Source organism: Vitis riparia, chromosome 2, assembly GCF_004353265.1.
Source record: "Vitis riparia cultivar Riparia Gloire de Montpellier isolate 1030 chromosome 2, EGFV_Vit.rip_1.0, whole genome shotgun sequence".
NCBI classification, from domain to species: Eukaryota; Viridiplantae; Streptophyta; class Magnoliopsida; order Vitales; family Vitaceae; genus Vitis; species Vitis riparia.
In genome coordinates, this window is record NC_048432.1 from 13,363,121 (window position 1) to 13,377,197 (window position 14,077).

Below are 14,077 nucleotides of genomic sequence, written 5' to 3' on the forward strand. Positions count from 1 at the left end.
AAGCCTGGCTCAAATCAAGGCCTTTATGATGGAAAGATGAAGTTCAAAGCAATGTTCCTACCCAGCTTTTCATTTGAGATTAACTCCGAACATATTTCGAAACTTGTTTCATAGAGCTCCGATGACCATAAACTCCTCACTTAAGAAAGTTGTCGGGTGCTATTGACCAGAATATGACGGGTACCTTGAAGAATCTTGGACAATTAGTGCTTGAAAATATACCGAAGACTAAGTTAGTGTTCAAGTAAGATTTTGGAACCAAAATGCATTTTGAAGGGAGCAGTTTGTAATGAGATTGTTGGTCTGACAGCTATTTCAATGGATCTTTCATCAGTTCCTTTGGTTGAAACTATTGGGTTGGAAGGAAGGGACATGGTGTTTTCTTCCAAAGTTGGCTTATCATTAGAATTAAATGCTGGAAACATCCCCATGGACAATGGGGTGGATTCTCTGATGGGATCCTCTTTGAGGGATATCCAACACAATGAAATTGCAGAAAATGAGGACCTTTTGTCTCATTCAGAAGGATCAGGCGGTTAGAACACATGCTATTGAGATTAGGGTTCAAAATCTCGGCCGAGACCTGTACGACTCGATCGAGTCGTATCCGCCTCGACCATGGTTGGTACTGGACTGATACCCGAGTTGGATATTTTGTTAGCTTGTGAACAAACTCGGTTGAATTGAAGATAAATGAACAGTCTCGAAGTGAATCCCATGAAAACTTTGAGACAACTCCAAGATCATGTTGAGACTAAGCTATTTGGGTAATTAGTAATGGAAAAAAAGGTAATATTGGAGTACAAATGGTGGAGAAGATGAGATGATCAAAACCCACGAAAATGAAAAATATAAAGAGTTAGAACCTTGCATCTTCATCCTTCTGTATCTTCATAAAGATATTTTGTCTTTGGTCTAAAAACTCTTCAAAAATGGGTATTGTGCAGAGAAATAGGGAGTTGTGGTATATTGCAAAGAAATAAGGAGTTGTGGCCAACCGACAAGGTTGAAGAAGCACGCTTGCTTGTTCTGATCACCCAAGTTCCCGTCGGAGATGGAACTGAGTGACATGAGGAGGAGGCAAAGTCGTCGGACTCCGACACCGCTGTTATCGACGAAAAATGACAGTGAGGTGGTTGATAGAAGTGGGCGAAGAGAGAAAGTGGGTCTACCAAGGAGTTGCTTGAGACTAGTGGGTTTAGAGGAGAAATGAGAGAGAGATAGGTGTTTGATTGGTGGATGAGGGTTATGGGTATCAAACAGAGACGAGGATTTGAGTTTTAAATAATATGTATTTGTTTTTTAAGTAGATAATGAGTATTTGGTGGGGATTTGAGTTTTAAATAATTTGATGAAAATTATAATGATAAAAAATGAATAATGAATATTAAACTTATATCAAATAAATAGGAAATGAATATTTATATAAAAATTAAAATTAATGAATATATTTTATAAGAAAAATTATATTTATTTTTTTAAAGATGAATCATGGTTTTATTTTTTTAATAATTGAAAATATTTTTTTAAAAATTCAAAATATTTAATTTAAACAATTTTTTTAAAATTTTTTTTTTTATTATTTTCATCTTCAATAAGAAACATTTATTATCAAGTGATTAAATTAAAATATTTTTAGAGATTTTTAATATTATTATAAATCATCCAAAAACTTGATTTTTTATATACCTATTTTTTCTTCAAGAGTCACATATAGGGTTTTTATTTTTTATTTTATTTTTTTCTTTAAAAATAAAACAAAAATAAGTGGTCACTCCAAACATTTTTCATTTTTTTTAAATTGAAAAGAAATTTCTAAATTTTTTGAAATAATTATCTTAATGTATAAAGAAGAGGTTTTTTTAGTTACCCTTAAGGCATTCTAGGGAACCAAGCTAAGATAAAAATTCCATACGATATTTCAAATAAAAAAAGTACAAGATAATCATTCTTTGATTGAATTATATTTTCAACATTATTTTACTTTGCTTTATTTTATTTTAAAAAAAAAAAAAAAAAAAAAACTTAGCAAAATAGGTGAAGAAACATAAAGCTAGCTATAGCTACCAAAGTGAAGTTCTACTCTCAGTCAAGTAGACATGACAATTTTTTTTCCCCTAAATAATTGATTCACTCGTTGAAGCCATTTAAAATTTTAAAGACAGTTAAAGGGGAAGGAGAGTATTGTACCTTTCAATTTATTAGTTAACTTTAAGCTCTGATATTAATGTGAGAAAAATACAATCAATGACAACTTTTCATTCCTCCACTACGCACAAAAAGTTAAAAGAATATATTGTTTTATATCCTTTAATTCTATCCTCCCATACACAAAATGGTTGCCTTGAAAAAGTATGAGCCGCCCACGATGAAGTTTCACCATAAGACAAATCAGTAATACTAGACATCTGAGTTGCCCCTTTAAATGGATATTATTTAGAAGTGAGTTCGATTTTGAAAGGGAATAGCATGGCATATCATGGAATTAAAGCAAATCGAGGAAACAATTTAAAGAATATATCAAATATTTCTCATCAAGGGTTTGATGGAGACAACACTGGTGTCCTCACAGTAAGTCAAAAAGGAACCAAGAGACTAAAGTGGGGTTCTTTCATAAGCCAAGGCTAGTGGGGGACAAAATCATTAGTGGAGAATTGAAAAAGGGTAAAATTTTCTTTTCAACAAGAGACTTTCAGCTTCCTTGAAGGTGCAAGTCTTGCATACCTTTCATTTTCTTTTCAATAAGAGACTTTCAACTTCCTTGAAGGTGCAAGTCTTAGCCGCCAGAATTGAAATATGATTAAGCTCCACACCCACTAGTGTGCCTATATGAATGATTGTGGATCCAACTGTGGTAGTGTGAGACATGGAAGGAATAAGGAGGAAATGCAGTAGTTCTTCATGGGCCTTCTGGGTGCTGATCTTGCTGGGAATGATGTTAATGGCGAGGGTGGTGGAAGGTGCAGACCTGAGTCCCAGCCAGTGTAAGCAGGAAAGACAGCTAGGCATCAATTCATGCAAGGCAGTGGTGTTTGGGCAGCCTGCATCGCCTGCGTGTTGCCAGCGCATAAGGGTGAGCCACTGGGAGTGCGTATGTCCGGCCTTCAACCCCAAGTTGGCCGCACTCATAGACATCAACAAGGCCATCAAGATCCTCCAAACCTGTGGAAGGAAGGTCCCTCATCACTTCAAGTGTGGCAGTAAGATCTGAAACCGAAACCCAACTTCACAACTTTTGATTTTCATATTAATTTAGTTGCTATGACATTCTACCATATCTGTACATACTAATTAACATTGAATTTTGTAAATCTTGCAGGCCTATATTTCCCATGAACATGTGTCTTGCTTCTACTGTGCTAAGAGATAAGCTTCATATGGTTACAAGATGTACACGTTTCATATGCTTATTGGTTTTCTTCTATTATTGTTAGAAGAAATGTTTACAAGATGTACAAGTTAAAAATTCCTTCTGAGAAATGAATAATAAATCCAATTTATGGTTGTGATTGATATTTTTTTATTACTTTTGAAATAGATTTTAGGATTTTTTTTAAAATTATTTTAAAATATTTTAATTTTTCCTATTATTTTAAATGTTTTATATAATGTTAGGTATCAAAATGTTCAATTTCAAGAACCCGTCAAACTCCTGGAAAAATGAGAATGATTTAAGTTAAATATGTTGGTTAGAGGTTGGGTTGGTTGAGGTTGATACTAGGCATTTATTAATTCAAGTTGAGCCCTTGCTGGACCCCAACCAACTTGCTCGAGTGACAGCTTTATAGTGAGTCACAAAATAAGTTTCTCCCTCCGATGTGTATAGGTCCACCCTAATCCAAACCCAAAAAATAGGGCTTAAGTCGGCCAACATTAAGCCTCCAAATCAGTTTTGGGCCTGGTCCATAGGGTTCTTTTTCAGGTTTTGGGCCTAGGCTTAAAGTTGTTAGATCAACTTAAGCTTTTTATTCTATTTTTTTAAAAACTATTTATTAACAAATTTATTTTCATTAATATTGAATAATAAATGTAATGGCCCAACCCAATCTTTGTTTTGCATACTTTTGTCTCCTTCCATCGTTCGTATGCTTTCACATATTCATAGTTCACTTATCACACTCCTTGTTGTAGTTACGTTTGCCGTTTGCTAAGAGAAAACTAGTCCAAAAACACATTGTTGGTCATGCACCGACAAGTTGAATTTATTTTATATGAATTCATCCTAATAACTTGTTAATAAAATTTTAATTTAACCTTTTTAAAATTTTAAATTTACAAAAGTATTATTTTTTTAAAAACCTTTTTTAGTTATTTTTTTAAAATAGGTCTAAACCTTTATAGGCTATGTTTAGTTCTCTGAAATTGTGATAGAAAGAAAATTGTGAGGAAATAAAAAGTTAAGGAAATGAATATAATTTTTTTCACTTATTTGCTTGTCTATGGAAAATTCAGGGAAAAAAAAAAGAATTTATTTTCTTTTGTTTGATTAACCACGAAAAAAAGTTAAGGAAAAATGGAAGGAAAACAAAATAAATAATTTGTCTTAGATGATTATCAATTTATTAAATAATAAAATAAATTTTATGCTCTTATTTTCTAAAAGTCAATTTTGAAAAACTATTGTAAAAACATATAACCAACCCACATCCTAACTCAAAACATTACTCCTTACTCATAGGAATTTATGTGAAAAACAATGTCTAGATAAACCAAATTCAATAATCTTAGAAATCACACGCAAACAACCAAAATTTTAGCAAATTAACACTGTATTTATGCTCTTATACTGAAAATTAATATTGTATTTATACACTTTCTTTAGGACCTCTATATACATTGCTAAAGAAATATACATCTATTATGGCCTCAGTGTTGCATTAATCCACAAGGTGCCTTAATCTAATCACAAACTACATTAATCCAAGGGTAAAGTAGGTGAGAAAAATCCACACCACTCACCCTCAAAAGATAATTGATTTATAATCATAATTAATTTAATTATTTAATTTTAATTATAATATAGAAAAACAATAATTTCTAGTTGTACACTTGTTTTATTTTTAAAAAGTTAGAAACAAAATCTGTAATGGTTTTGTGGTGTAATTGATCCTGATAATTCTTTAATCCAAACTACAGAATTATTGGCGGAACAGGACAAATTTGCCAGTTGTTCCAATTGTATTTTGACGCGTCAAGAGTTTGTGTTTCTGAGTCCCAAACTTGGACACACATCCGGTGACGCCGCCGTCGAGGAATCATCAAAGTCAAATAATCACATCTTGCCCATTAATTTACCATTATACCCGTCCCAGGCCCTACTAGTCTGGGTCATTCTCCACATTTGCAGTGGCATTTTAGTGAAAGTGAAAACGCCTCTCTGTCCAGGCCAAATCTTCGGTCCCTAAATCGCCTCTGTCCGTGACCGCAGCCACTGCTCCTTCGCCGCCTCCAACTGTTAAACAACGATGCAGTCGTCGAAAATGCGTCGCAAAGTGGTCCCGGCGGCAGCCGACGGCGACTCATCTGAGAAGTTTGATCAACTTCACCTCTCCTCCGCCATCTGCAACAATGAAGATCTCGGTCCCTTCGTTCGCAAAGCCTTCACTTCTGGCAAGCGGATACCACCAGCCCGATAAAATTTCCCCCAATTTTTCCCTTCTTTTTTTCTCTTATTTTCCTCATTATTTTGTCCCTTATCACTAATCGGCTTCAGTTCCTCTCAACCTCCACCAATTTTTACCTTCTTTTTTTGGAAAATAGTAAAAAAAATATTATGATATTTTTTTTATATATTTTTTTCCTTCGTATTTTCCATGTCACCAAAAGAAAATAATTTTCCATGTTATTTTTTTTTCCATTCCTTATCATTTTCCGGAACCAAACATAGCGTCCAAAGGTTCGAGATCTTAGTTCAACTCCAATAAGAACTTTGTCCCTTATCACTAATCAGCTTCACTTCCTCTAAAACTCCCATCACTTGCTCCAAGTCTTGGGTCTTTCTTCCATTCGCTTCAGAAACGTAGATCTTACTCATTTAGTTTTTAATAAATAAATTAAATAACAAATAAAATAAATAAATCTCGTTTAAAATCCATTTAATATTCTTATTTTTTTACTTTTTTATTATTACAACTTTTCAAAAAATTCCTGAATAACCGAAGGTACGAGGGGTATATGCCTTCCCTGACCCATCTCTGGCCGCCCCCCTAATCCCAACTATGGTTACTCTTAATGGTAGTTAAGTCCATCATTTAAAAATTACGTATTCCGTTTCACATGTTTCTTTTATATTTTCAGAAAATATTTTTCTTAAATAACTATTGTGATTCCTATAAATTATGCTTTACTTTTCTTCAAGGTCAAAAATTATTATTTATTGACAGTATATTATAATTATAGCTTTTAGACTATGACCAAGGACGATAATAAGAACAAATTTATTATTATCTTACAATTCAATGCAACTTCCTTGATTAATTCTTTAATCAAGCTGCAACTCTACGCGTTGGAAAATAGAGGATGAGGACTCCCCCAAGTGATATTCAACATGTCACATATGGACAGGAGAACCCTAGCCATCGGCCTAGAAGGCTTCTCCAATATCATTGAAGGTCAATGGTACCCCAAAAACACGTTAAATTTAAAATTGGTATTGTCCAACTTCCAAGCCCCACACCCCTCTCTATATATACGGGGGGGTCTTTGGTGTGGTTGCTATGCTCAGTGTGCTAGCTGTATAGGAGTATAGGAGAGGAGAGATTTAAGTAGTAAGTAGGTGCAGGTAAGATGAAAGGAAAGACATGGGGTGTGATGGTGGTGGCAGTGGTGGGTATGTGGGAGGTGAAGATGTGTGGAGCAGTGAGTGGGGCAGATTGTAAGGAGGAGAGGAGAGTAGCGATTAATGATGAGAATTTAAATTGCATAGGATCACATGTTGACAATTAAGCATACATTTAATAGCAAAATTCAGTCCGTTACCTTGGTTCGTGCTTTGGGAAACCATTTCTGCTCCCTTTGATGTCCAATGATCTGCTTTCCGGGTGCGTGATGCTCCGAGGATGAACGATCAATGAGCTCTTCCCTTGTCTCCCAAAATTCAGTCCAAAGTGGAGTGTGTGCGTGTGTTGCCGGGAGTGCTCTTCAAAAAGAAGAAAGAGAGTAGCTGCTCCAAAAAGGCACACACTTTTCTATATATATATATATACAAATAAATACGTATATTATATATATTATATATATATATTGCACATTACACACTTTAGTTGGACGACTTGACTTAATGGGCCAGTCAAGTGAATTAGGGTGAGCCCATAAAAAATCAAGCAACAGTATGTGTCCAGTCCCATTATGGACCATAATGCAAAAAATAAATTAACACTGATTTATGATATTATCAAATTAATTATGTAAGTCCACACATAAAAATTCCAACAATTCTCCCACTTGGACTACATAATTAAACATCACAACATATACATAATCATAAATCAATGTCCCATAGAATCTCATCAGAAATAAATAATCAAAAGCAATCATATATGCTTCATTGCTTGATTCATAGGGAAATGTACAACAATAGCAATCCTTTCAACAATAACATAGTATTACAATACTAAAAAATGGCTCCCACTAACTTAATACAACCTAGGATTCCAACAACCCCATTTGAGATATATGTTCCTGAAACGCAATTATGGGTAAGCCTTTTGTTAATGGATCCGCCAACATACTTTTTGTAGACATGTGTTCAATATCAACAAGAGACTCTGCCACTTTCTCCTTAACAAAATAGAACTTTACATCAATATGTTTGGAGCGAGAAATACTCCTAGTGTTCTTGGAGAAAGCAACTGCTGCGGAATTATCACAAAATAATTTCAGCGGTCTAGAAATGGAGTCAACAACTCCCAAAGCTGAAATAAAATTCTGCATCCACATAGCATGACAACAAGCCTCATAACATGCCACATACTCTGCCTCCATAGTTGAGGATGATGTAAGTGTCTGCTTGACACTTTTCCAAGATACAACTCCTCTTGCCATCATAAAAATATAGCCCGTAGTGGATTTCTTATCATCTATGCAGCCAACAAAATCAGCATCACAAAACCCAACTACATCAAGTAAGCTGGTACGCTGATATGTCAACATTAAGTCCTTAGTTCCTTGCAAATACCTAAGGACCTTCTTAGCTGCTTTCCAATGTTGACTCCCAGGATTGCTCAAGTACTTTCCCAACATGCCCACAACAAAAGCAATATCAGGGCGTGTACATACTTGAGCATACATAAGGTTGCCCACCACAGATGAATAAGGAATGGTCTTCATTTCCTCTCTCTCATCATCATTTTGAGGACACTGAGCCTTTGAAAATTTATCACCCTTCACAATTGGCGCTTTAGTAGATTTACAGTTGTGCATATTGAACCTCTTCAATATCTTTTCAATATAGGCTCTTTGAGACAATTTAAACACTCCATTAGCCCTATCACGAATAATCTTTATGCCTAAGACATAAGAAGCCTCACCAAGATCCTTCATGTCAAAATGGGTTGACAACATGTGCTTTGTCTCAATCAACAAGTCAGGATCATTTGATGCGAGTAGTATATCATCAACATATAAAACAAGAAATATGTAACTACTCCCACTGACCCTCAAATATATGCATTTGTCAACTGTATTCTCATTAAAGCCATTTTGGGTGATAATCTTATCAAACTTCAGATACCACTGCCTCGAAGCCTGTTTAAGACCATAAATGGACTTATTGAGCTTGCAAACTAAATCTTCCTTTCCAACTTCTACAAAACCAGTAGGTTGCTCCATATACACCTCCTCATCCAAATCACCATTCAAGAAAGCTGTCTTGACATCCATCTGATGTAGCTCCAAATCAAAATAAGCTACTATGGCCATAATCACTCTAAAAGAGTCTTTGGTCGATACAGGTGAGAAGGTTTCTTTGAAATCAATTCCTTCTCTTTGACTATAACCTTTAACCACAAGTCTAGCTTTATATCTCTCTATTTTCCCGCTAGAATCACGTTTGGTCTTAAAGACCCACTTACACCCAACTGGTTTACAACCATGTGGCAATTCAACCAAGTCCCAAACACCATTCATATACATAGAATTCATTTCATCATCCATGGCTTCTTTCCAAGATATGAATTGAGGACATTGAATTGCTTCTTGGTAAGTGACTGGATCAAAAGCATCATAACCATCATACTCATGCTCCTGCAAATAAACCATATAATCATCTGAAATAGCCGGCCTACGAACCCTTTGTGATCTTCTCAAAGGAATCTCATTAACAACAGTATCATCTACAGGAAGGCCGGATTCCACTTGATCACCATGCTCTCCTTGATTAGTAGCTTGCTGTTGGACAATAGGAACATCCATATTTGGAACATGAGATATAGGAAAAGGAATCACAACATGCTCTTCTCCAAAAGGTATCTCACGAGGCACAAAATTTAAATCAGCATTAACTTCATCCTCAAAATATACAGCCCTGTCTGATTCAATGATCCTGGTGGTATGAGATGGACAATAGAATCTGGAACCCCTTGATCCAATGCAATAGCCAACAAAGTAACCACTAATGGTTTTAGGATCAAGTTTCTTTGACTGTGGGTTATAGGGCCTAACCTCAGCCTTACATCCCCAAACATGGAAATGGTGAAGGCTAGGTTTCTTTCCTGACCATAGCTCATAAGGTGTCTTAGGCACAGACTTACTGGGCACTTGATTCAAAATATATGCCGCAGTCCTTAAGGCTTCACCCCACAGAAATTCTGGTAAAGAGGAATTGGACAACATGCACCTCACCATATCTAACAAAGTGCGATTCCTCCTTTCTGCAACCCTATTCTGTTGAGGAGTGCCTGGCAATGTATATCTCGCATCAATGCCACATTCCAACAGAAACTTAGCAAAAGGTCCAGGATTCCGTCCAGTCTCATCATATTTCCCATAATACTCACCACCTCTATCAGACTTCACAGCTTTAATGGGCTTTCCTAACTGCAACTCCACCTTAGCCTTAAAGGCTTTGAACACATTCAGGGAGTCAGATTTCTCATGGATTAGTTCAACATAACCAAATCTAGAGAAATCATCAATAAAAGTGATGAAATATTTATAACCCCCTAAAGCAGTTGGTGACAAAGGACCACATATATCTGTGTGGATCAAATCTAAAGTACTTCCACACCTATCAATCTTCTCCTTTCTGGTCTTTGCTGTCATCTTCCCCTTTAAGCAAACAACACAAGTTTCGAAGTCTGAGAAATCAAGATTAGAAAGCACACCATCTTTCACCAATCTCTCTAATCTTTGCCTAGAAATATGACCTAGGCACTTGTGCCACAACATGGAAGAACTCAAATTCATTCTAGCACGCTTGCAACCAACAACAGAATTAACAGAAGATGAATCACATAATAAACCATGATGCAAACTGAGACTATAAAGATTTCCAAACAAAACACCATTGCCAATTAAGACTGAGTTGCAAAAAAATATCCACTTTTCCACCTCCAAAGTGAAAAGAATAACCATGTCTATCCAAGAAGATACAGAAATCAGATTCCTCCTAAGTGAGGGTATGAAAGCCACATTGTGTAACAACAAAAAACTTTCTGTGATCAACTTCAGCTTTATCATGCCAAAAAATTCCACTTTCACTTTGCTTCCGTCACCCATATACACACATTCTTCATGATTTGACGGCTTCCTTCTGTTTGTCATCTTCTTTCTTTTTCTTCTCTAGCCAATTTTTAAATTTGAAGCAATCAGCTTGCTTGTGGCCAATCTTATGGCAAAAGTTGCACTTCCCCTTGAATTTCTCACTCTTTGCAGTATTAGAAGAAGCTGATGCATTTGAGGTTCCTTGATTTGAATTCCCTTTTCTCTTGAACTGCTTAGAGCCTCCAAAATTCTTGTGTGGAGGTTTTTTCTTCATATTACTGGCTTGATCAGTTACAAGAGCAAGGGGGCGAGTCTCATTTTTCTTCAGTGAGACTTCATGTTGCACTACAATGGACATCAACTCCTCCAGAGTCCATTCTTCCTTCAAGGCATTGTAAGTCAACTTCACTGCATCAAAGGAAACAGGAAGAGACTCAAGTATCAACCATTTCAAAAATTTTTCACCCAACTCCACTTTCATCTCATTTGCCTTGTTGAAGTAGTGCCTTAGCTTGATGATATGATCTCTAACCCCACTGACTCCGACATATACAGTAGTTGTGAGAAGCTTCAAATGAGTTGCCATTTCTGCCTTATCAACTTTGGTATAATTGACCTTCACATATTCCAAGAAGTCTTTGGCCCTTTCCGTCTTTGGCCCGCATTCTTTGATAGATTTTTCCATAGTGTATTTCATCACCATCAAACAACTCCTGTTGGAGTGCTCCCATCTTTCATAAAATAATTTTTCATCTGCAGAGCTCACATCAGTGGGCTTACTTGGCTCATCAACCCTCAAAGCCAAGTCCAGATTTTGCAGAATCATATGCACGTTAAAGGACTCAAACCATTCTTCAAAATTATTTCCAGTAAGAGGTTTGATGGCAGACAATTGCAGAGAAATATCAGGATTCCTGGTAGCTGGAAAATAGCAAAATTCAACAGTATGCATGTTATTACAATATCATGCATTTGCTAGTTTCCATAATTTCTCAATTTAGCAATAGCTTGGAATTTTGAAAATTCCACGGCGGTAAGGACAACTAATTAAATATTACAACCAAGATGTACTAATTTTATTACCGAAATGGCAAAGAAAATTAGTACGGTTCATAATATACAATTAATTTCCTTCACCAATCTAAGCATCCTACCAAGCATTGTTATCATCGATAGGACAATTACAATACCCGTATGAATCTTAGTAATCACAATAATAAAGCGATTAAATGTGGGAGTTAAAGAATCTCAACAAAGACAATTTGACACATATAGGGTCACGATAGGCAACCATATATATGTTCACTATTGTCATGATAAACTAAAATATTCAATTTGTGCAACTTGACACACTTGGAATTGCGATAGGCAATCACACAAGTGTTATAAATTGCCACAATAAATTCAAATAGTTAACAAAATTGACCTTAGACAACATTATTGGTACAAAATAAAAAAAATATACCATAAAACCAATAATTATAATAATTGTCCCAATAAAGTCAATTTTAACAATTGCATAATAATTCTAACATATGCATAATCAATCCAAGAATACCAAGGCAAACAAAAAAAAAAAAAAAAAAATTTGTTTTTTTTTGTTTTTCTTTTTATGACGTCATGATGACGTCAGCATGCTACTATTCATCTTCTTCCCCGCTGAGCACGACCTGGTTCTGGAGAAGAAGAAAAAGAAAAATTTTTCACCCAAAATTTCACGCATTTTTCGACAAAAAAACTTAGATATCCTTCCTCAAACATCAATTCTTCAATCCAAACCCAAAAAATGCACAAAAAACCTCATAAAAGCAAGAACCAAACAAGCCCTAATTTTCGTAATATCATCAAATGAGCTCCAAAAATCACAAAAATTGATGGGTTTTGCTCCAAACAATATTCTCTACAAGTTTCCAACCTCAATCGGGCTTGAAAACCAAGAATTAACACCAAATGAAAAAACCCCCAAAAAATTGTCTTCCGCAACCAGAAAACGGGAAAACAAAAATTAATCCAAAATTGCAGCTCAAATGTCAATCATGCACGCTCTGATACCAATTGATGAGAATTTAAATTGCATAGGATCACATGTTGACAATTAAGCATGCATTTAATAGCAAAATTCAGTCCGTTACCTTGGTTCGTGCTTTGGGAAGCCATTTCTGCTCCCTTTGATGTCCAATGATCTGCTTTCCGGGTGCGTGATGCTCCGAGGATGAACGATCAATGAGCTCTTCCCTTGTCTCCCAAAATTCAGTCCAAAGTGGAGTGTGTGCGTGTGTTGCCGGGAGTGCTCTTCAAAAAGAAGAAAGAGAGTAGCTGCTCCAAAAAGGCACAGACTTCTATATATATATATATATATATTGCACATTACACACTTTAGTTGGACGACTTGACTTAATGGGCTAGTCAAGTGAATTAGGGTGAGCCCATAAAAAATCAAGCAACAGTATGTGTCCAGTCCCATTATGGATCACAATGCAAAAAATAAATTAACACTGATTTATGATATTATCAAATTAGTTATGTAAGTCCACACATAAAAATTCTAACAATTAATGCATGCAAACCAATTTTGTATGGCAAAGATCCCACTCCAGCTTGTTGTGAGCGGATAAGGGTCACTCATATTGAGTGTGTGTGCCCTGTGATTACTCCTAAGTTGGCTGCCCTTGTGGATGTCAACCGAATGGTGAGGCTCATTGAAGGTTGTGGAAGGAATGTTCCTCGTCACTACAAGTGTGGCAGTATGCTCTCTCTCTCTCTCTCTCTCTCTCTCTCTCTCTCTCTCTCTCTCTCTCTCTCTCTCTCTCTCTCTCCCGTATCTCTTTGTATGTCTGTCTCAAACACGCAAAGACATGACGCACACTACTGATCAAATGCATATGCTAACCGGGTTTTCTTCTTAATTTTGCAGGTATAACTACTCCGTAAAAGATGAACTAGTTCGGCTCGCTGCAAATGGTGAGAGAGAATAAATAAATAATGGGTGGTTAATTTGTGTCCAATATGGAGGCTATTGCAGTTCCGTGCTAGGTGTCTTGGCTGTCAAAATAAATGGCTGTGTTATGGGAAACTATTAGGACTCTGTACTAGGTCATCAAGTCCGAAATGCCATAATCAAAATTCTACTTGTAAGGTGTATGCAAGTGTATGAGGTTTGTACTAGATGTTATAATACGATGGTGTCTCTGTCAGTCACTTGTTATTGTGTAACATTTGATATTTATATACATATATATTATAAGATCTCAATGGTGAATGGGTCATTCCAATTTGTAGCATACTCTATATGAATGGCTGAACTTTTCACTTCAGATTTTTATATATAATCACAATATTCAACGTTGATAATCAAGGAATAATTTATTCATTAATT

At 35.7% G+C, this 14,077-nt stretch overlaps 2 protein-coding genes across 3 annotated transcripts; both read left to right on the forward strand.

Annotated features, from left to right (window-relative positions):
* The first annotated feature begins 2,729 nt into the window (after window positions 1-2,729).
* On the forward strand, window positions 2,730-3,513 carry LOC117904038. The gene is made up of 2 exons (XM_034816569.1): window positions 2,730-3,200; window positions 3,320-3,513. Exons 1-2 carry the CDS (start codon window positions 2,867-2,869, stop codon window positions 3,334-3,336), a joined length of 351 nt encoding a protein of 116 aa, XP_034672460.1. The 5' UTR covers window positions 2,730-2,866; the 3' UTR covers window positions 3,337-3,513.
* Window positions 3,514-6,563: 3,050 nt separating this feature from the next.
* Window positions 6,564-13,945, forward strand: LOC117929128. 2 transcript variants are annotated; one of them, XM_034849355.1, is made up of 3 exons: window positions 6,564-6,904; window positions 13,260-13,445; window positions 13,616-13,945. In XM_034849355.1, exons 1-3 carry the CDS (start codon window positions 6,787-6,789, stop codon window positions 13,630-13,632), a joined length of 321 nt encoding a protein of 106 aa, XP_034705246.1. In that variant the 5' UTR covers window positions 6,564-6,786; the 3' UTR covers window positions 13,633-13,945. The 2 variants fall into 2 exon arrangements, with proteins under 2 accessions (XP_034705246.1, XP_034705239.1); XM_034849348.1 differs by having other exon boundaries at window positions 6,570-6,897; window positions 13,253-13,445.
* Window positions 13,946-14,077: the final 132 nt, after the last annotated feature.